The 23,576-nt window shown below is 47.2% G+C and overlaps 1 protein-coding gene across 1 annotated transcript in view; it reads right to left on the reverse strand.

Annotated features, from left to right (window-relative positions):
- CTNNBL1 (catenin beta like 1) overlaps positions 1-23,576 on the reverse strand; it is a 53,785-nt gene that overhangs the window by 23,199 nt on the left and 7,010 nt on the right. Inside the window, exons 2-11 of the mRNA XM_086622967.1 lie at positions 22,425-22,613; positions 19,995-20,101; positions 18,669-18,808; positions 14,486-14,583; positions 12,100-12,193; positions 11,139-11,230; positions 7,940-8,012; positions 7,618-7,676; positions 6,725-6,873; positions 458-639 (exon numbers count right to left, since the gene is read on the reverse strand). Of these exons, the coding sequence (XP_086479093.1) occupies positions 458-639; positions 6,725-6,873; positions 7,618-7,676; positions 7,940-8,012; positions 11,139-11,230; positions 12,100-12,193; positions 14,486-14,583; positions 18,669-18,808; positions 19,995-20,101; positions 22,425-22,613 (1,183 nt within the window). The remainder of the gene's footprint in view (positions 1-457; positions 640-6,724; positions 6,874-7,617; positions 7,677-7,939; positions 8,013-11,138; positions 11,231-12,099; positions 12,194-14,485; positions 14,584-18,668; positions 18,809-19,994; positions 20,102-22,424; positions 22,614-23,576) is intronic.

The raw sequence follows: 23,576 nt of genomic DNA on the forward strand, positions 1-23,576 counted from the left end.
TTTTCCAGGGTAGAGAGGAAAAAAACAGAAGAAAAAAAAAAGCAACTTCAAAAGCATGCAGTTTATTTCTGCTATGCCTGATGTTCATCGAGTCACACTTCAGTGCTCGGAGCCATGAAAACCCCGCTTCTGAGGTGACATGTGTAGTTGCCTCATTACTCTCTTCAAAAGAGTTTTGCATCAAAGAGTCAAGAGCTTCAAACAACAGACCCTACAGGAGTAAAATAACTTATTAACAGCAGATGAAACGGAACCGCCAGGACCTGCTGATGCCCAAATAAGCAGGGCAAGTGTGTCGCCACCAGCCAGGGGCAGGCTGCCCGGACCCAGGAGCTGCAGGAGGAGCCATGAAGAGACTGGTGACGTGCCATTCCCTCCTCGCCGCGGGTACTTTTCCGACACTGGCCTTCCGCTCGCCTCCTCCGCTACCATAAGGAGGACGTGGAAGCACACCTACCTTCATGTTCTTTTTCAGTTGTTCCAACTTTCTTTATCTTTTTGGGTGATTTCATGAAGAGTGGAAAGATGGTCCTCAGACCAAGAATGTCGACAAACTTGTGACAGTTATCTGTGCCCTCGGGCCCAATCATGGCGTGGTCCAGCACCTTCAGGGCACTGCTGCGGGAAATCTTCTTCTCTCTGTGAAAAGAAAGCTGCAAGTTAAACTTTTCAGGGACATGAGAAGCTTTGGACCACACTAAAGAGACAATGGAAAGGGAAGTGAATATGACAAGGAAAGCAGGAGGAGTCTGAGCACAAGCTCTAAGCAAGATTTTCTTCCATAAGCCAAAACATTACATCAAAAAAATTATCTTTCCAAAACTGCAGTTGAGAATATTCTCTTGGTTATTCCTTTTTAAAGGTCTTCTATTTATTTTTATTTTCTATTTTATTTTTATTTCATTTTATACATTTTATTGCTATGATTTTATTTTTTATTTCTCAGCTATTGAAGAAATTATTTCTTCACCACCTTGCAAACACTAGCACAAAACGGCAGGGGAGCCTGGGTGGGGTACACGAGGCAAATACCGCCACCAAAAAGATCAGGATTTAGATCTAGTACTAATTCAGTTTCAAAAAGGTGCAAGTTTGCTAAGCGTAGCTTGGTGGTCAGCGATAACGCGGAAAGCCCCATCTCCGGAAATCCCGTTGGGAAGGACGCAGATAGATTCCGGGCTATTGTGTTTTAACGTGCGTTCGGAACGCTGGCGCTGGTTAGCTCACACCGATAACGCACAGCCAGTCTGAAAGCCATCTCCACAAGTCCTGTACCTCTCAAACCAGAAACAGAGGAATTTATAATTCATCCAGGAAAAAAATAAAATGTCTTGTGAAATGTGAACTGAAAAAGTAGTCGCTAATAGAGCCCTTAAACACACAGAGCAGGAAAACGTCAGCAGGAGCTAACGTGAGCTGAGGAACGAGAGCCCCCAGCACCCCCCAGGCCAGGCCAGCCCAGCAGCACGTTCGCCCCGGGGCAGGATGGTCACAAGCCCCACCACTTTCCACCCCACATGCACGGCAATCTCCTCTGCTTTTCCCTTCTCTAAGATAACTCATTCTCTAACAAACACACAGCTACGTGCACACATTAAAAAATAACCCCCCCCAAAACACACCGTGATCTTCCCCTGGGGCACAGCTCTGCTGGGACACACTCCAGCTGCTCTGCACGACCGTACGGCGCTCAGATTGTTGCTGACCCGGAATAAGGATCCATAAGGAGCAAACTGCTCGGGCAGTTCAGCCCCTGGCTCGTTCCCCCGCAGAGGCAGCAGCACCCACACTGCCCCTGCACACACCAAGCCAAACCCAAGAGTGCGGGACCAGCCTGCCTGGCCACTGGCCACCGGCCCCCGTGGCCATCAGCAGCATCTCCTCCTCCAGAGCTTGCACATGGAGAGCTGCAGAAACGCCTCCCCCCCACAGACCAAACTTGGTGAGCCCATAACAACGTGCAAACTAAACCCCAACACATTAACCCCAGGCCTAGAAGAAAAGTGCTTTGCCCAGCGCAGCCGCGGGCACTTCCAATGGGCACGAAGCGGCTGTTGGAAGCACCAGTGCAGCTGGGAGCTGGTGCAGCAGCGGGTTCTACCCAGGAGCGAAGAGCAGTGCAGGGGGGTGGCTCAGCACCCCCACCCTCCCTCTACAGGGAGCTAAAAATAAAGTGCTTCTTAGGCCGGACAATATAAGAAATGTTTTCAGGGAAGTAATTGCATATTGATCAGCATTTAGGAAGGTTGCACAGAGCTGATCTCTGGAATATTCATTGGGTTTAAGTTCAGGCTTTTAGAGATCAATAGCTGCTTGACTGGACTGTCTAGAGTTGATTTTATTTGAAATATTTATTCTGCCAGAGGGCAAGCAGTTTATCTTAGTCTCATCTGTGCTTATTGAGGTAACTTTCAGCTGAACACTAATTCAGAGACAAGCGTACGTGAGTCTCACCGAACGGAGTGACCTCAGCCTTCCCAGAGAACTCCCAATTACAACTTTATTGGCTGACCATTGTTTTCCTCCTTTCAACACCTTTGCATCCAAGATAACGCTTTTGGTGCAGTTATTATTTCAAAAAGAAGAGCTGCTAACACTGTTTGGACTTTCCACATTAGCGTTAACGCAACCTCTCACTTTCCAACACGCTTGCAAAAGCAGAATATTAGATTTCCTGGAAAAGTGCTGCATAAACAGTTCTGTTTAATTAACCGGAAGATTTAGTAAAGAGACAGTCTAAGTTTCCATGGGGTCATTAGGAACAGCAGGACAAGAAAACATAAAAGGATTTTAATAATCATGAAAAATATACCCTGAAATAGCTACAGTCAAGCTTTGGGGAGCTGCACAGAGCTGTCCATTCTCAGCCTGTTTTCGCTGTGCAGGAGCAAACGCTTTTCCAAGGGTCAGCAAAAGCCGCCGAACCGCTGCGGAACGGACGGCGGCGCTGCCCAAGTGACGGAGCGCGTTTCCGTAAGCTCCCAGTGCTGCACGTCTGTGCGCGCACACACACACCTCCAGTGAGTAACTGGGAAAGCCATGTGTCATTTTTCCTATGCAAGAGAATCTTCCTGACACATCCCCTGGGAGCCGAGCGGCCGCGTCTCCTCCAAACCTGAACACGATTTTACAGCAAAAGCAATAAGCCTCCTGTCAGCGTGCGCAGGGAACCGACATTACAAGCCTGTTTTTCTCTCTTGGCTTTGTAAGGTAAACTGCATTTAGGTTACCAAGGCAAGGCTGAGGGACTGTGTACTAAAAGTGCTTCCTGACCTAAAAAAACCCTGAATTTAATTCTGTGTGACATTTATAAACCTTCCGCTGGTAGCCACCACCTTCACAAAACATCTTATTTTTGATAAAGGTGCTCCATAAAACAAACGAGCCTCCATTGATGCAGAGGTGCAAACCAAATAATTATACACACCCGTGCTCTCATCCTACTTCAAAACTGCCCATTTCATTTCTGCTGTCATGGGCTCTGTTCTCCTCAGCCTGGTCTCCTCCCAAGCCCCTCGGCTCACCTCCCATACCTGCTCGGTGAAGCTCCACTCCCCATGGTCAACAGCACGTCCCCCTCAGCACTGCAAGTCCGAGACCACACCAAGCCCAGGACACACACGGAAAGCACATCAGCTACATCACGCTCGTCTCCAGGTGTAACCAGTGTCTCCCCATAAACCAGCAGACGTTCGCAGAGAACAACATCTCTCGCTGCTGGCCATACCGTCCAAGGCTCAGCGCGACGGAAAGCAGTCCTGTTTTTGTTACTGTCCGTAGGAACCTCTCGAGCATGTTAAATGCTCAGCTGAAAGGTGCTGCACTTCTCCGCAGGTCTGTGTGCACGACCGTTATTAAGAGAACAACCTGGCAAGATGGACCGGGTAGCACGATACAGAATGTTACCTTCTCCGAGACAGTAATGGAGATTCAAGCCTGATATCTTTATTCTCACACAGCTTATCTATCTCACTTCACATCAATAAACTTTCAACTTTGCTTATTTGTCCTTTCATCTGCACAGACTATGGTACAATGATTAACCGCCTTCAAAGTAAAAACAAAAAATAACACATCTCTCCCTCCAGTGTTCAGAAGACACCGACAGGAGAGAAAAATACTCTGCCCTATTTGTGGGCGAGGTGGTCAATCACAGCTGAATGGCATTTCTGTTCTTTGTTGTTTATCATGAAGTTATCGAGAAGATACAGAAGCGTGACACTCCCGTGCAGCTCCAGATAACACCCACCAGGGCCCCCTCCCTACTCCCAGTGCCAGCCTGCGGTGCCAAAGCAGTGGGAGGCAAAACCCAGCACCTGCCGGAGCTCTGAAGCATACACCAAGAGAGCTCCTGATGATATCAATGTTAACAGAACTAAGAGCCATTTAATATCTTCTGGATATTAAAATATGTAAAAAACCCACAAGCAAACACACACCAAAACCCAGCAGCTCGGTTCTCAGGCGCTTTGCTTCGTTCGGTGCTTTGAAAGCTACAGAAACGCGCTCTGCTCTCCTCAGGAGCGCCGCATCCCGCGGAGCTTTCTCCCTTCCATCACACCACCACCTGCAGGAGCAAGTAACGGCCCACGGCAGCAGCTGAGCGTGCCCACAGCTTCTCCTCCTCCAGCAGCCGCCTTCTCCCAGCATCCATTCCCTAACTCTCATCAGCACAAACCAGTGCTTTCGCGCCAATCGTCTCCCGTGCTCTCCGAAGGGCACTGGACTCCGACGTCATTCATTCTCTTGCTACTTACTACTGGCAAAGCACCAACACTCAGAACCCAAAGAGCTGGTTTTCAAGAGATGCCAAGCGACGGCAGAGCTCAGCACCACGTCCCTGCAGTTCTGAAGACCTGAGTTAACTACTTAAACAAGACAGATGCAGCCCCACCTGTGTCACACCTACCAGAGCAAGCTTCCGACACCGATAAGGAAATATCACACCTACCAACAGCATCGCAGCTCTGACCCAGCCAGCCACTCCGAAGTACAGAAGCAGCTTTAAGGATGTGCTGACATCACTGCTCTCACGTGTTTTAGGTTACATGCATGATCACCTGTGTCAGAATCCTGACGTTTCATTCATTAGGAGTATTAAAAGAAGAAAATCATGCACAGGAAAGAACTGACACGTCAACAACACGGATAGTGGGAAATACTAAGGAAGTGGTTGGCAGCTCTTCAAAAGAAGAAAAACATGAATCAGCAATACAAGCACCAGCTGAACACCTTCAACTCTAGTCTGAAGACACCACTAGAAGCAAGAAGTTTACTCGCTCTGTCCAACTAGGTGCTGCCCTCTCTAAATGAGATGTGCAGTGTAGGACAAGTCAGGGCCAGAAGAGAGACCGTTTGGGGACAAGACTCAGTCAGCTGTCAACTCACATTATTTGCTCACAGCCAGGTAAGAAGAATTTCAACTTTTCTACTTATCTGAACTAGACAGAAGAGTTTAAAAAAATAAAAATCAACTGTCAGTACAGTCCGTGCTTATGGACAGTAGTGATATAGGCTTCCAGAAAATATTCCATGAATTGTTACTTCTTCCATTGCCACTTTACCAATCCCATTCAGACTGTAGAATTAATTAGGTTCCTAAGCACCAAAAGATTGAGGTCTGGGAAAGTCCTTCCATCAGACACAGCTGCTGCTGGCAGTTAAGTCACATTTTGTCCCTGCAAACCCCTTCACAACTACTGGGGCGGAGGAGAAACGCATCCAGGGAGAAATTTTCCTCTTGTCATAATTTTCCAGCTGGGGTCCTAGTACAGAAAGTGGTGAACAGTAGAGTCCAAAAATGAGGAAAAAAAACTATTAAAAATCCAAACACTGAGTCCCACCCACATGGCACAAGGACGCCAAGTAATTAGTTCTGCAAGTCGAGCTTAGCAGCTTAGTACTCGAGGCGGAGGAAGGCTTCCCTCTCCTTCTTAGTTTGGGAGATTTTCTTTAATTAGCCTCAAGAAAACACAGTGTTCCTATTTGAATAATCTACGTTTGGTTATTTATTCAGTTCCCTGCTGCTGCACATTACCCAGCCACGCACTGCAGGAATACATCATTTCTTGTTGGCGTTTGCTAACCTGGCACCGCACGCCGCTCAGCACACCGGGAAAGCCGGAGCCAGCCCCACTGCGCCCACTCCTGAGGTCTGGAGGAAGGCAGCCAGCTCAGAGACGATTCAATACCAAGCTCAAAAGTAAATGTGAAGAGAGAGCAGAGAAGCCCTGGAGATTCACAGTGTGACAAAACACGTTGCAAGAAGAAATGCATACTTATGCCTATTTCACAAAAGCAATTTTTGTATCAACATCCACAAAAAATTCACCAGCTCAGAGGATACACAACACAGTGAAGCTTGAACTGTGGAACAAAAGGAAAAACGTTTTCCCCAGAGACATCCAAAGGGTCTCGCTTGCCCTCACGGAGGTCTCTTAAATCCTTAGAGGATTAGCAGCCTGACCTACCATATCTCTCATCTGGGTGTCTGCCCCACAGACCCGCACTGTTACTTTCCAGCACCTAATGTAGTAACCCCATTTGTCAGGAAACAAAGCTAAAGACACAGAGTGGAGCTCATACATCTGAGAAGGTTCAGCTTACATGCTGGAAAAAAAGAAACAGAAAACAAACAAATATGCTAACGCAGAAATTTTATAAACAGAAAACCACAAATATCCAGTCAAAAGCAGGCAAGAAAATCACGAAGTTATCCGGGTACCTCAGCATCAGATTCATCAGCTGTAGGCCTTCGCCCTTGAGGAAGCGATCGCGATTCGAACTGAGCATTAGGCAGGAGCAGAGGGAGTCAAACAGGTTCTCCATCATTTCCTGTTCTTCTGCTGTACTGGGGTTGTGTCGTTTAAACACCTGCATGGCAAAGAAAGCAGAATTACCCCAAAAGGGAGGGCTCCCTTTCAGAGCATACACGAACACTTTACATCACAAGCCTTCAGCATCTGACGCGCGTGAGCCTGCAGGCATCAGAGCAGCAGCCACACACGTCGCTGATGCATTCTCTCTCGTAACTCTGCTGCCCTCTTTGCTGCCCTGACTGTACCCCACACCTGTGCAGCTGGAAGACAACGCAGGGCCTGCGAAGGGAAGGGCAAACTCACCGACTGCACGGTTCACAGAAGTGTGCGGATACGCTCGTTACCGGAGAACTCCTTGGCATAACGGGTACGTGAGGGGTCTGCTCTGCAGCACCCGAACCTCCCAACAGTGTTGCCTCAAGAGATGTCAGGGGACTAAGAATTACCTTCAGCTAGCTCAAACGTAGGCACAATGCAGCCCAGTGCCTGGAGTGAGGAATGTTGAAGATGGCCAAACTGTAACCCTGCCTATCTCCAACGTGCCATGTCACGATAACAAAATAATTTAACTTCTGTGTACCTGCACGTTAACATCTGTAAAACGGGGATTAACCTCACTTACCACGGATGACACACCTGCGTGGAAGTTACTCAGGGACTATGCCACCACTAAACACACAGCACTGCTGTGCTTCAGAATCTACAGGCTGCTAGGACAGTGCTACACCCACAGTGTGCTCCCCCCTCACACCCAGCCCCAGCCTCCCGCCGGTACAGAGGGCGCATGTGAATTACTCACGGATAACTGCTGAAGCAGCACATCGATCCCATCCAGCTCCCCAAGCAATTCTCTGTTGTCTAGACGGAGGTGGGGGGAAGGGGGAAAAAGAGAAAGAAAAATGAAGCTAACTGTCAGATTTTACAGCCATCTAACACTGATACATCAACGACCAAAATCAATACGGCTTGATGAAGTAGCAACGCTGCAGAGGAAGAGAGGGCGCATGCGTACGGGAGAGGGCACAAGCCAAGGGAAGCCAAAGGCAGGAGAGTGCTGCTGTGACCTGAAGGAAGCCTGGATCCCACCCCAACAGAACATCCATACCACGGGCAGGTCTCACCATCGTTATTCTGGAGCAAAATTGCCAGCACCTCACTGCAGTACAGCTTGTTGGCATCAAAAGGCATCTTAGCCTGTTGGTGAAGAAGGAACAAGAGACTCATCAGGGCACGGCTCTGCATTTCATTGATTTGAAGGACACATTAATGAAATCACCAAAGGTATGAGCAACACAAACCCAAATACAAGAGCAGTAATTTTGCTGTGGGGCTCAGTGACAAAACAGTAACCGCTCTCTCCGACGCAGGGGTGATGGGGCGAGGGCGCGCACTCACGCACGCGTGCGTAGAAGCTCAGCTCTGCTCCTTCACACCCTCCTACATAAGCAGGCTCAAAACCCCTGCAAACGGTCTCCAGTTGTTTGCAACACGGAATCTCTTTCCTGTGATAAAGTTTTCCATGATGTTATATGAGCACATGGGGCTTCTCCCTATTCTAAAAGTCTGCACCTGCCATCAAAACCAGAATTTCAGAAAATACATCACAGTTACATTAAATAGTAACTGCCTCTGTATGAGGATCACAATGTCACAAACAGAAGAACGTGAGATGGCTTTAGTCTGCACATAAATTTCATTTCTTACATTCCCTCTATACTCAAATATGTTAAAAAAAAATTTATAATGAAATCAAAATGCTGAATTTGAAGGAAAAAAAGTATCCCTGAAATGGGATTCTGAACTGGATCCAATGTTTTTGCATGCTGCCAAAGCAGCTTCCTCTACAGAAAGACCAAATATGAACTCATCAGATAATAACACAAACTGTTTACTGAAGGAATTCATAAAATCAACAAAACAATTTAAAAAATACAGTTACCAGCTATTTATACTCCACTGTTCAAGAGGAGCAATAAGCACTAGGCTTAAAATGTAGCATTTGTCCCCAAACGCACGAGTAGCTGCGGCGTGACCGAGCGGACCCGCCGGCGCCAGGCCACACGCGGGCCCGTTATGCCAACCTGCTACCGAAGGCACGGTCACAACGCACGGGCACCACGCACCCCAAAAACACGAAAAGCAGGAAGATCCCAAACGCCACAGAGCACTGCCTTCAAACCAAGCTTTTCATCCGACGGGAGCCCCGACTGCTCTGCAGGCGACGGTGCTTACGGCGGCCACGTAGCACTTGCAAGCGGGCAGTGGCACGAGCTGGGGAAGGCGGCAGGTGCTCGGGGCTGCGCAGCTCTGCGGGCTCCTACCACAGTGGGCACCAACCGCCGTCCTACGGAAATAACGCTCTGCTCTCTCCAGGCTGCACACAGCATCACCAAACCCAGCCTATACTGGGAGAAGGGAGCTGTTAAGCTTTCTGAAGGGGTTCTGACAGTCAGAACACAACTATGCAACTGAAAGGTAGTCACAGAACAGAAATCCACACTCCGCTGTGTGCCAGATGTCCTTGCTGTGCCTAGACAGAACCCTGATTTTAAAACTCATCCCACAGGCATTCCTCAGCAGCACAACGCTCCACCCAGGTGCTGAGATCCTGGTTTAATTCTAACCACATCTGTCAGAGCGAGAGATTCCAGACCACGTGCTGCAACACGAAGGTGCCTGAGCGAGGGTTTCATTAGCGCGCGGCTCCCTGCGACAGCATCTAAGTAAGAAAAACCACTGCCTGAGCCCGCGTCCCCACAGCCAGACAAAGTCAACGCGTGCCAAGGCAACGGAAAGACACACTCAGCACCAAGTTTCGAGGGCCTTTACCATCCATTTTCCATGGCACCAGGCAGGGGAATCCAAGTTGTGATTATTTTCCTTTCCAAGCCTGCCAGCTGCCACAGTAATTACAAGGCAGGCAGCAGTACAGAGCTGCCTGGAATAAAATTAACTTCACTTTGTGTTTTTAAGCAAAAGGAACATAATTCCGTTCCTACCTGTAGTGAGAAATTATAGGTTGCTTCTGCTAACGAGCATCGGAGGGGCACAGACGGGTATGTGCACACTTTGGAAGCTGAGAGCATTTCCGTGACTCAGAGGCCTTCTAGCCATAAAGACACCGAAGTGTGGAAGGGCTAATGCCTTCCCAACGGGGCTAGAAAAAGCCGGAATCTGTTCGCTAAATTCCCTTCACGAGCTCTGTGAGAAAGCTGAGCTATCCATTCCTTTCCCACAGTATTTTGCAGGGAATGTTTAGGCATCTTTTCACACAAGACAGAGTTAAGCTGTGTAACTCACTGCCACAGGATGCTAAGAATATCAAAAAGCAATTTTGAATTCAAAAGGCAATTAGATGACTTTGAAGAAAAAGCCACTGCCAGCAGCAGTTAAACGAAGACATGACCTGAAACTCGAAACAGCATTAGAGATGTAGGAAGCAAAGGCATAAAATGGTCTTTCTTAGTTTCCCTGCTCACCGATCAGCTTTTTACATTCCTACAGGTCTTAGCCACAGAGCAGAAATCCACCCCACAGGAATCATACGAACAGAAAAAAGACACTTTCTACTGTAAGATGTTTACAGCATAAAGACAAAAGTACGTCCATTTAAACTAAACCCACAGAGGATACAAACCCTGAATTGTAACATTTTGTCCTTAACTTGGCTTCTCCGACACGCACACATGCAAAACTGGCTTATTTTAAGCGATGTGCAGGTTCCCAGGCACTGGGCTGTCGGGGGAAGGTGGGTGCTGGCAGTTGCAGCACTCCCGAGGCGTGAGCCAGGAGTGCAGCGGGATTGCGGCTACTGGGGACGAGCACAGCGGCGGCTGCAGCCCCAGTGCTGCTCTGCAGCCACGTGAAGGGTCCAGCTCTGCAGGAAAGACCATCGTTCTCACGGCAGGATGAGGGAAGTGTTAACCAAAAAGAACTCCCACAGAAACAAGTAAAAACCAAAGAAGTTCAAGAAGACTCAACATTAGACACTTCTCCAGGCAAACACTACGAAAATGAGAGCACTTCTGCTCACAGACTTGTGTCACATTGTGTAGAGCTTCTTACACATAAAGTCAAATCCTTCAATTTTGCTAGTTTGTAATAAGTTCAAAGGGACACGCTTCCTGGTTTGAGGCGAGTTTTGAATCCACTGTATTCACAAACGTTAGAACTTATCCCAGAGATAACCCGCACAGGCTGCAAGAGCCAGGGCCTTGAACGCTGCACCAAACACCGTCGGAAGCACTGCAGGTTCCAGAGCAGTGGCCTGACAGTTTTTCTTGGGATCTCTCCCAAACGACAACAGGAAAACACGCTCACCTTCAGCCTCTTGAGCAACCACTGCATGAGGCCCTGCTGCGCAGCTTCCGTGCACATCTCCGGGCGGAACTCTGCCATGTTCTCAACGATTGCTGAGAAGAAAGACAAAAAAACAGCTGGTTTTCCACACCTGCAGTTCAGCTCAGGCCTGTATCAACACTGCCCTGACAGGTGCTTCCTAGGGCTGCATTGCTCTTCTCAAAGTTGCATCATTTGCAAAACTATCTTTTTTTGAGTGAGACTTAAGCTCAGGTGTACGATGCCCTCTCAGCTTCTACACGGCCCACACAGCCCGTCCTCAGTGCGACACCAGGTCCTGCTGAAAGAAGCCGAGGATACCTTCCCTTGCCTCCAGCAGCAATTTCCACTGCACAGAACTAAACTAACAACAGCAGCAGCAAAAATGCCAAAACTCATGTTTCCAGTCTCTCATCCTCCCGGTGCTCGGGAGATCACACCCCCGGATGAGTGAACGGAGCGCTAATAACAGCAGCCCCCTGCGAGGCAGGGACTGTGCTGTGCAAAGATGGGAGAACAGAGGTAACGATGTGCTTACACAAAATCCAAATGTTTTAATACCTGGAAGTTAAATATATTGCTAAGATATAAACAGCTCTTGTAACGAAGTACGTAGAGCTCACAGATAGGTACGTGGTAATTACACAGGCAGTGGAGCACTCCTCCTGGTGCAGCGCAGAGTTCCACCCGTGCAGCAGCACCTCCCTGCGTAACTGCTTCGGGAGAAGCCCCTTCCAGCAGCCCGCGACAGACGCTGGCTGAAGGGACCTGGCCTTGCCGCGAGCCAACGCTGCGCTCAAGCGAAAGCTGCACCAGGTCCTCCTCCCTCGTGTCGGCAGCTCAAGGGGAAAGGAGGGTGGGAGGAAAGGAACAGGAGGGATAACTCATCTCCCCTTTGTGCAAAACCCAGCAGGAAGCGAGAGGCTGTGCAACAGCCACTTACCCAGCGTGTTGTGGACACCATCGGCTTCCTCTTTCACACTCTCGTCCAGCCGCTCCAAGTTCTGGACCAACAAGGCCACGACCTGGCCCTCCACCTACATCACCGGGGTTATGGGGAAGATAAAAAGAAAGATGACTGAAAAAAGGAAGATGAAGGAGAAAGAACGGGCAGGGGTTAATGAATAATAAAAATCACTAAGCCCTACTGAAAAATCCTGCTAGACATGATCAGGAGACATTAACAACCTTCCTCTAAAATCTCAGAGGAAGCGAAGGAATCACCAAGTAAATCTGCCACTGTGTTTGTCCTAATTAATTAAACAACTTTTGTGTTTCAGATTAAACAGAAAAAACATCTGGAGGAAAGCATGCACCTTGTCAGAGTCTTATTTCCTGAACCAGCCTGATTGATTTATAATCCCTTGGAATTCTTAAGCGCGAGGCACCGCACACCACCACGGATGGGCCGGCTGTCAGCTCGGCAAGCAGCTCCGCTTCAGCCCTTTACTGCAGGTCTGCCGACATTTTTGTGCGTCTTCCACCTTAACAGGTGCAAATAGCTGAAGGAACAACGCTCACACACGCAGACTCAAATCCAAAAGCTGCAGGAACACCAGCTGAAGCCCTGCATTTAAATCCTAGCAAGATGAACATATCGAGCTGGCTTCAGCAAGCTAACGAAACCCCGACAAACCAACAGCAGGAGCAAGAACCTACATCTGCAGGTGGAGCCTCCCAGTCAAAAAGCTAACACGAGAAGTATGCTTTGAAAGCTGCAGTTGGACAGAGTCCAGCTTGATTTGGCTAACTTTCCATTGCAGACACGAGCTTGGAAAAGTCAAACAAAATAACATTTCCAATTCAAACACTGTTATCCAGCTTTGGGCTCAGTGAACACCTAGAAAAAATGCAAGTATTTGTGGAAGGCAGTGCAACAATCTTCACAGACACCCTACACTATACCTACTTTCTTAAAAAAAAAGGTAAAATGCAGACATCTAAACATTTCTCCCAAGATACGCCTGACCTGTTTCTTTCAAAGAGGACAATAAAACCTCTAAAACTTGGCTATTATCAGTGGTCTGGTGACAAGGAAAACAGAGAAAGAACTTTGCTTGATTTACTACCTCTCTGTACATTTTATAGAAAACATCTTCTCTAGCAGTTCCTCGCTCCCACTTCATTCATCCAGCAATCTTTCCACGAAGGCAGAGTAATTAAGAACAGCCCAGAGGCCAGCTGGAGGAACTCAGCTCCGGGCCACCGTCATTAACCTTTGGAAGGCAACATTATAGTGACTGGACAAGAAGGACTGTAGGAGAAAGCAGAGCAGCCAAACAAAGCAAACACAAGAAAACGCGAGATTCCCCATCCTTCAATTTCAACACAACAGTTACAGAACAAGTTGCAGCCCCAGCGATTTGCAAATGCAGCGGTTCGCTGGCAGAAGCTCTGTTCACAGATGTGCAAAACTCAAGTTTTGCTGGGCATCACTTCTCTGGAGGGCTTCTGCTCGGTTCGGTGTCCTCCTCCCACAGCTGAGGAGAAGGAGGCATCCAGCGCAAATTCTGGGAAAAGGGGAAGTCCACCACCACGGAGGTCGAGAGGCTCAAGAGAGTCAACCAGGCAGGGAGCACTTAAGACTGAGCAATGCACCTTCTACTGCACGTAGATAATTTTCTGGGGTTAATCTCTACGCCAAAAAGCATCATTACCTCTAGCCCCTCCTCTGAGCATTAGCTCTGTTACATGAAAACTTCCAGGGTTTTACTTCTTATTAAGAAAAACGTGCACCCTCACTACAACAACAGATGTCCCAGTTCAAGCACAGATTTTTGGGTTTGAAATAAAAGTCACTGGGTAGAAGACAACTGATCTCCCGTGCAAGAGGTCAGACTGAAAGATGACAATGGCCCCGCTGTCCTTCAGATAACCCGAGCCCTGCCACAAACTTCAATTTTTCACTGTTGAACAGAGTCACCCTCTTCCACAAGAAGCAAGAAAAATGCAAATCAAGTTCCTATTTTCAATAGGACACTGTCCAAGTCACAAATATTACTTCATTCTCCCTCCCTGCATGAAAAAATCTCCTAGCCTACACAGATTTTGCAATATGAGCGTGTTCCTTCCAAAAAAGAAGTGGTCTAACAAGGTGCAAGACGAACCTCCACCTCAAACTCTGCATTCCATCAAAAACACCATCGTGGTCCTCCACACAGCATTTCAGCTCCAAGAGAGCAGGCTCCTGACCTGGCTAACTCCATTGCGGTGCTGGCGATGCGGATAACCAGAGGTGCAGAAAGCGTGGCAGCTCAGAGTACGTGCTGCCGCGCTGTGCAAGGCAGACGTTGCTCAGCCACTGAAATAATCCGGAGTTTACTACTTACTAGAGCGTCTATGAGGACTTCAGCTCCTTCTTCACTCTCATGGAGAGTATCTATATCAGTCAGCTCTTGAAGTAAGTCGACCACAGCTATGGAAACATGTGCTAGACGTTAAGGACGACCAACACGGAGGCACACACACATTTAGTACCACGAGCAGATTGCTCTTAGGCCAGGGAGCTCATGACACGATTCAAAACAGCCCGTTGTAAGTTACAGCAGTGGGGCACGGGCACGTCAGAGCCAAGAGCAGAGAGACTACTTCAGCAGACAGTCCTCACAAGCACCGAAATCAGGGAATCCTAACAATTAGGAACAATAAAAACAAACATGATTGTGTGCTCACTGTATCAGGAAATTTTTCTGTTTCTTGATGATATTTATTTTTTATTTTTCCAAATCAAAATTGCTGGAGTTGGTATAACTAGGCACCATTTTGCATTGTCAGGCCTGAATATAGGCAAAGAGAAACGAGTTATAATAATCCCATTTGGGTATTCTGCTCCCAGCGGTAGCCCTGCTACCCTGCCAGAGCACACACCTAACGAGGCCGCTGCAGGAAGCAGGAGCCATCACCCCCTTCTGCCCAGCCCAATTAGGGCAGCGTGCTCCTCTCACCGCAGACCTCGCAGGAGCAGCACAGCTTCTGCCAGCCCAATTTTCACTCATTAACTCTGGGCTGCATAACACACAGTTCCCCTGACTGCTACACGGCTCTCTTGTACGTCGAGACGTATTCCACCTCATTAGACCCACTTTGCTATTCTCTCAGACATGCTGATCAATCTTGCCCGCGTCCCCCTGGGGTAGAACAGGATACGCAGTTTTCTGCACGTCCTATATAACAACTCTGTGATGAATCTCTTTAAAATGCACAGGCTAACAATCCAGCCTCCCAGTTCTCCTATTTGTGCCTTTGCTCAGACACAAGCAGCAGCAGGGAAAGTATTTTCATGTATCATTTCTTAGCAAGGTTACGGTCGTGACTTATCTAGTCTCAGGACAGACTGCAGGAGAGCTGCCTGTCCCAGCCCAAGCTAACCTAGGTCCAGGCGCTGCAGAAGATGTGTATCAGTAAGACCACTGCTGTCTGTACGCTCTACATGAATCCTTAACCAAGCCAATCGGTACATTTTTTGATGGGTAGATGTCACTTCCAGTTGCAGCTGCCACCAGGACCCGAAGAGAAGGGTGGTTATTCCTCACTGGGCAGTCACTCCTGCTTGTACAAACACATGGTCACAGGTGCAAGTACCATCTTTAAAAGCAAGCTGGAGTGCAACTCGATAAGCAAGTTGAGAGAAAATAACCTGCCTTACATTTATTCTGCATGGAATCAACTATTAATTAAGAAACGCTGGAGGAACAGGCCAGTAGGAACCTGGTGAAGTTCAACAGATGCGAAGTCCCGCACCTGGGAGGGAACAAGCCCTTGCACTGGGGCTGACTGGAGAGGTAAGCTCTGCGGAGGAGAATCTGGAAGTTGTGGTGGACAAGTTGCAGGCGAGTCAGCAGCATGCCAATGCAGCGACGAAGGCTAATCACAGCCTGCACTGCATTAGCAGGAGCAAAACCAGCAGGTCAAGAGAAGGGATTCCTGCCTCCTGCTTGGCACTCATGAGGCAACATCTAGATATTTTGTTCAGTTGTGGGCTTTCCCAATAAAAGAGAGACTCTGAAATACTGGACTCGGGAGAGTGGAGGACCACTGAGGTGGTCAGGGCTGGCACACAGTGTATGAGGAAAGACTGAGGGACCGGGGTTTCACGAAGCCGCAGAAGAGGCTGTGGGAGGAACTAACTGAAGACTACTGCTGCCTACCCCGTGCTATAAGGACAACTAAGCCAGATTTTCCTGAGAGCACACAGGAAAGAACTCCAGCAGTCAGAGGAGCTCATCTTGCAAGGCATTCCTGTCTAGGGAGCTTCTGTTGAGGCTTCCAGTGAGAGTATCAGTTGTCCTATAAAATTAAGGAGATAGAAAAGCAAAACCTCACTTGAAGCTTTCCTGTGTCTCATTAATAAATTCTTGTCAGTGATCATCTTTCATTCACATGTTTTGTGTAAAACTGCATGAATCATTCAGCAGATTATTTGCTGTCCCTCGACATTGCTTTTGTCTCCTTGCATTAGTCCCTCAAGACACTACATTTAAATCACATCTGAAGAGCCATTTGTTCAGTTCTCTCCTTGAAGAACTCATTTTAAAAATCTTTTTCCATTTGTTTTAACAAAAAGTGATTAGAAAACTTGAGCTGTATCAATTTAGTTTTATGTTTAGGTGCTTCACTTTAACAGCATTTCTATCCTGCACATAAGCAGCAGCAGAAGCTGCTCCATACATAAAGAGTGAAGAGGCACTACTACAGCCTGGGTCCTGCTTCCAATCCATCTGAAAACACTTCAGTTTTATAACAAGAAATACACTTTCCCCAAAATTGCAATTCACAGGCCAAATCTCTACCCATAAACTAACTGACAGGCAAGTTGCAAACCAATTAAAAAGAGTTCACAGTGGAAACACCGACAAGCCCTTGACAGCAGCAGTGACCCCAGGACACAGCTTGTCATGGCTGGAAGGACAAAGCGAGCTGTATTCCTGCACGCTCCGCTATGAATCAGCTCCGCTATCCCAGTCAAAATCCTCACAGTTTATATTTTCCTTTTGAATGAGAAATTCTGTACAAGCTTTTCATGCCATGCATATAGCACACAAAAAGCCTGCGGTGTCTGGTAAAAAAAACAAGTAATGAAGCTATGGTAGCCATGAAACTGGTTATGCATGGTCGGCATTTCCCGCTGCACAACAGTAAATTGTTAACAAACATTTACTTGAGAGTAAATTACATTACAGACCACAGACAAGGAGAGCTGTGGTGTTTGCTGTTTTGCAGGGACCAGCATTTGCCACGTCAAGGTTCAGCTAGACATAAGTCAAAATAGCCAAGGACATAAGCGGGGCTCCCTAATACAAACCGGTATGCAATAACATATTTATGTTTTGGTTTTATCTTCTGATCACTGCACCCACTTGGAAAGAATGAATTATGAATTCTTAACACATAGTGCTATAAGGAAAAGTGATACAAAAGAAAACCAAGATCTGTGCATCGAACCACAACATTTAGCACTAACAGTCCTTTTAATACTGCGTGTTTCAAAACACCTCAGAAAAGCTGGGGAGCATTATCTACTTCACACAAAGAATGGGAGTAAAGAATAAATTACTTTCCTAAGGCCATGAATCAATAAAAAAGAGAAAAGAAAAGCCTGCTGTAGTCCCACATCTAAGTCCAGTGCCCTTTCCGCCGCGCTTCACTGCTCCCTCCACTCACCAACGTCTGCCAGGACGCGGGCACACCATCTCTCAAACCGTGCCACAATTTCTCAGCTTAACCTCCTGCAGGGCATTTTACGGGCAACGCGGGCTGAGCTCTGCTTTTGCAGACCGCACAAAGGTACGCCAGGCGGGGTTCCGTGCACCAGCTGAGCGTCAAGGCACCAGGATATTAAAGAAACGGCAGGTTTTGTTCAAAACTACCAAAATCTTGAACAGTACAGGCAGAAAACTCCCTCTGAAACGTCTTCAGATCTTTAGAGGAGCAGGGGACAGGTGCACCGAGGGATGAGGGTCACAGACACCAGAACTAACTGAGCACGGAATCGCCTCTGGATTTACACACCAGAGGGGCCACCCACAGCCTCACGCTCTGAGCACACCGGACTAAAGGTCTGCACACATGAAGAATTCACGGCATTTACACACTCAGGTGTAGCACTGTGGTGAGCTGGTTCACGGCAAACAGCTGAACACGTGCCGACCTCAACACAAAGGGGTAAATCGGTCCCACTCCTGATCCAGTCTCCACACAGTTCAAGGCCAGACGCTGCTGAGCCCACACTTCAGCTTTCCCTGTGTCGTTCGTCTGTTCACACTAACACAGCCACTCAAGCCTAGATGAAAGGTCCATAAAACACGAAAGGAGAATAACAGCACTGCAAAAATTCAGAATCAATATCACTTGAACAAAGGCGGCTTTCACTTGGAAAAAAAAAAGACAAATTCAGTGCGGTGGGAAAGAAGCGAGAAACATACCCAGGAGCCGGTGCAAGCAGGAAATCAGAGATTACAGAAAAGTCTGCAGAAAGCCTCTCACACGAGAGCTGCTTTAACAGCTGAAGGATATCTGTGTTGTCATGTCCCAGCAGCCCGAGGAGAGACTGCACGGCGTTCAGCTCCACCAGCAGGTGATACAGGTCTGGCATCGTGGCGATGACATGCATTTCCTGAATGATGTCATTTAAATCCAGTTCGGATTCCATGAACCTGAGGCAAGACAAAAACGGTTGACAAAAAGGCAGTAAGTACATCGGTTGTGCTCAACGTACAAAACCAGAGACCAGCACCTCCCAGGAGACACCGGGTAAGACTCGCCACCCCAGCTGCTCGCAGCCCGGCACGTCGCTGGCTCCAGAACTCCCAGAGGCAGCCTGCCCCTCGAACCTCAATCACGCCGTAGGATAAGCCCTCCCACTATGTGATTTACATAGAGTAAATAAGCAGATTTGTTCCAATTCTGTACATCAGTTCTAGAACTTAAAAAAAATTTTTAAAAAAAGCAGTGGTAGCTACACATGCAAAAAGCCTTGTGTATAAAATAAAATAAACTTTCCAGAGTGATGCATCTTCCCCAGCTGCCACGTACCAGTATGTGGGTTGCGTTAGTCTGAAGTAAAGTTCACAAAAAGAATTTGGGTAAGGGAAAGGACAGTAAACTGGAAAAAAATAATGGCACTCAAGTGCAGGAAGAAATTAAATTTAGTATGCTTAACAAAACTCCACGGAAGGTGGAAGAGGCTCCCCAGAACCACACCAGAACAGGAGTGGAAAGAATGACGCACCAAGCCTGGCTTTCAGACCCCATCCAGCCGTGTGGCGCACCACGGTGTCCGAAAGCTCCATAACACAAAACTATCTTCTTCCCACACGGACCGCTGACTGCGTACGCAAGCACGCCTTCGCGCAGACCGGTGGCGTGAAATCTTTAATTACTGGGAAAGTAAAGCTCACCAGTCCAGGATCTCCATCCTCCAGCCCACCCCAAGTGAGACCGAGTCCCTTACTGGGACACCTAAACCAGAACTAACCAACCCTGACCGAATCTGCGCACTCCCAAAATAAAAACATAAACTCGAGTTTTAGTAGGGAAGTTTCCCAGTCCAACATATTAACACCAGCAAGAATTTAATAAACTACAACTTTTTCCCTTTGCTGCTAATTATTCTCTTCGTACTGCCGCCCATATTCCGGCCACCACCAGCATCTCAACAACGCCATTTTTAACTAACCAAGTTAGTTTCAAATACAGTTTAGAAGAACTAAGTGGCAATAAATGCTGCAACATAAACTTCATGTAACTAAACACATCTGTATGGTCAAGAAATTTATTTCAGGCTGAGACCTAAAGTTAAAGGAAAACAGGGTAATAGAGAGGGGCTGGGCATAATCTTACTTCTCTGGATTGTCAGGAAACTTGATCCGCAGCTCCTGGTTTTTGTAAGATCTCTTCTCAAAGGTGAGAATCATCTTCTTCACAGAACTTTCATCCAAAGGTTCCTCCTAACCAAAGCAGGAAAGGCAGAAAACAGAGCTTTGGATGGCTGGAACAATGACCCAGCAAAACGCAGAAGAGCGAGTACAGCGACGTGGTCCAGACCCTTCGGGAACGCAGAGCAGCCCCTGGAAGCCTCACTGCACTGGAAGCAAACCTGGGTGAGCCGGGCTTTTATAAACGAGGGGTTTACCAACGGAAGGCTCTTTGGAAAAGAGCCACAAGAGCTTCCCTACACCTTCTGAAAGTGAGTGTCAACGAAAAACCAACACAGTTTGGCAAAGGCTCGTTTTCCTTCCAGTTCTCTTCAGCGCACACTGGGGCTTTTTGCTCCTGCCACGTTACAATAAATCCGCCCCAGCCGCCTATGCCCATGGACACCTTCTTTCCAGAAGGTCCATTGTGCTCTTTCATTTTGTAGGGCTACATTGAACTGCCCTGAGCTTATGTTCTTCTGTGTTTTCCTCACTTGGATAAGCTTTCACTTCTATTTTCAAGTCTTTTTCTAAAGAAAAAGAAAAATCAATATTTTATTTTAGTACTTTCTTTTTATTTTTTAAATCCTTGTAAAGTGTTTCTTGTTGTCATTGTACATTTACTGTACAACTGTAGTATAACTTTAGCCACCTCGCTGACACCTATAAACACAATCCTGCTATTTTCCTTGTTTCTTGATTTCAATGCCCTTCTTTTAATAAAACACTGACGATATAGATTTTCTTGTGTAACCTCTTCCCTCTCCTCTACTTGACTATGTTGCATTCACTATTCAACAGAGGTTCTCAAAATAAGAAAACAAACCAGACCCCTTCACACCTTAAGCCACATTTTGTGTCCCATCTCCTGTTCAGGATTAAATCCCGAGCTGCTTCTGGTGTTGAAGGTTCTTTGCTTAGCGACTCTATGCAGCAAACTTGTATGAGAGAGAAAATTTCAATTTCTTCAGCAAACTCCATTACAATAACACCACCAGTCCAAGTCTTCCGTTATTATTGGATTTCCTACGTTCTCAAGCCCAACCTGTCTTAGCCCCATCCCACTCATGTCACCATCCCATACAGGTAATCAATACTACAGTGCTCAAACCATATTCTTCCTGCAGTGGGATTTCAATCCAGAAAGATCCTGTCTCACGTGCTGACACTGCTTCCCTCTCTTTGATTTGACTCTTTGCTTTCTCTAACATATATCAGCACAATATCTCTAGCAGCATCCGCTTCGGATCTATTTAATTTGCATTCAGGACTAAGTGTCCTACAGATGAGCTTCTTTCCATCAAATTTACTGGTACTAAGTGCATTTTGATGGCACTTACATTCACGCCGTTCCAAGACAATAAACAAGAGATTTTGGTTCTAAAAAAAACGTGGACTCCCAGTCCTTAAAATGTCTGGATGGGAGAACTCCACATGACAAAGAGGAGGGACTGGTACACTGCAGGAATCCACTGGACTAGCCAGTCACAAGGAATCGTGGCCACATCCATTCATCCTCGTTGGAGCTCGCACACTACAGAAATCCCACGTTAGCTCTCTCCACTATCAGCAACAACTGGAATGGCAACAGCTCAACATCAGAAAACCGAGGGAGATTTTCAGAGACCAACGCTAACAACGCCGTATGCAAAGGACAAAGGTATTTTACAAACCTACACGGTCCTGCAGCAGCGAACAGCACTTGCTTTTTATCAAACAGGACACAGCCAGCAGGAAGCAAATATCTTCTAGATTTATACCAATCCATGTGTCACATTTATAAAGTGATCTTTTCCCCGGCCCTTGGCAGAAAGGCCAATGCTGCATTGGATTTCTGTCTCCGAGGCTTGAAATCATTTACCCTTGACAGCTGCTACCCCCCTCCTCTGACCCAAGACCTTTCTTGTACAGAAAAATGTTGGTTTATTTGCTGCTGCTGCTGCACAGCTACAGAGAGGGGCAGAGTGGGAAAAGCTGCATGGCTGGGGTTACTGATGAGAACAATAGAGTTAGGAAACTGGTTAGAATACAGAAACTATTGCCTAAAAATATATTTTAGAAGGTGATCCAGGATTCCCAGCCTAAAACAGGGATTAGGCTTGAAAGCTTTCCCTTCCCCCTCCCTGTTGCCCCCCCGCTTTAAACCTTGGAGGATTCTTTGAGACGCCCCGTTTGAAATTAATGAAAACCCCCAGGGCAGGAAAGTGAAACCATAACCTTAAGCTGCACGAGACATGTGAAAGTCACCAGTTGGTCTCATCATCTACTCGATACGAAATGGAAATCACGGAGAAGCGATTCGCTGTTTGCTTATTTCCCACTGCCTCCCCCTTTCCCACAGACACAAGTGATTTACTTCCTCCTCTTCCTCTTCTCCGTCTCTCTCGATTATCTGAAGAAGTTTCTTCTTCTCATCATCAGTTTCTTCCAGCGCAACAGACTCCTCTTCCCTGTGCCGACTGTGCTCGCGTGCGCTGGCTTGTTTCCGACGTGCTTTGATTTCTTCTTCCTCTTCATCACGGGGTCTTTTTGTCCCCCTGTTGGGCTGAAGTCAGAGAAATAAGGTGAATGAATACAGGCCTTCTGTGACCCTTGCACACCAGAACACTAACATTACAAGACATAGTGAGGAAATTCTTAGAAATTGTTAAAAACATTTGCTTACACGATGCTTAACAACTCCGAAAACTGGAAAGGAAATTAATTTAGTGAAGTGGAACATCACACGCGCAGATGAATGGCCCTGCCAAGAGCTGTGTCAACACCCTACCTGCTTTGATCTATGAAGGCGAGTCCCAGGGAAGCATCGGCAAAGCTGAGCATTTCAAAGCCAAGCCGTGGCCAAACTGAACCGCTCAGCGGCCACACAGCTGACCCTCCCAAGGGTCTGGAACCAGCTCCATCAGCTGAGACAACCTCGTGCTTTACAGGTGGAAGATCAAGGTGCTCAGAAGCAGATGGCAGGGTTTACCCACCCAGTGCATGAGAGTGAATTCTTGCGTGCGTCCTGCTTCACCCTGACTTCCCCTCTCGCTTAAATGCGAGAGCAGAGCCTAATTCGGAGCACACAGGACAGGATTATTGCTGCTTGGTGCCGTTCTGCAGGGGCTTGGCACCAGACTAAGCACCATGTACCTTCATGGTTTGCTTCTAACAACCTCTTATTTTATTCCACAATGTCTACGTAATTGTCAAAATTAAAGGCAATTTGCGAGGGACAAGAAAAAGTCCATTAACCCTAATGCCATGTTTTAATGTAGGCAAAAGGGATGAAAGCTTTTGCAGCAGAAGGAAAAACTCTTTCCCTTCAAAAACTACAGAAACATTAAATTTGGTCTCTCATATTTTTGAAGGACAACCAAGCTAGAACAGGAGTACTCCATGCTCTATAACTACAGGAAAACAAAGCTTAATTCTTTACTATTTAAAAGGAGCCTGTGTTTCAAGAACAATGAAAACAACAAGAAAAATATTTTTTGTTTCTATCAGCTGCTCAAGTTGCCTGGTA

Source organism: Tauraco erythrolophus, chromosome 18 (assembly GCF_009769465.1).
Source record: "Tauraco erythrolophus isolate bTauEry1 chromosome 18, bTauEry1.pri, whole genome shotgun sequence".
NCBI lineage: Eukaryota > Metazoa > Chordata > Aves > Musophagiformes > Musophagidae > Tauraco > Tauraco erythrolophus.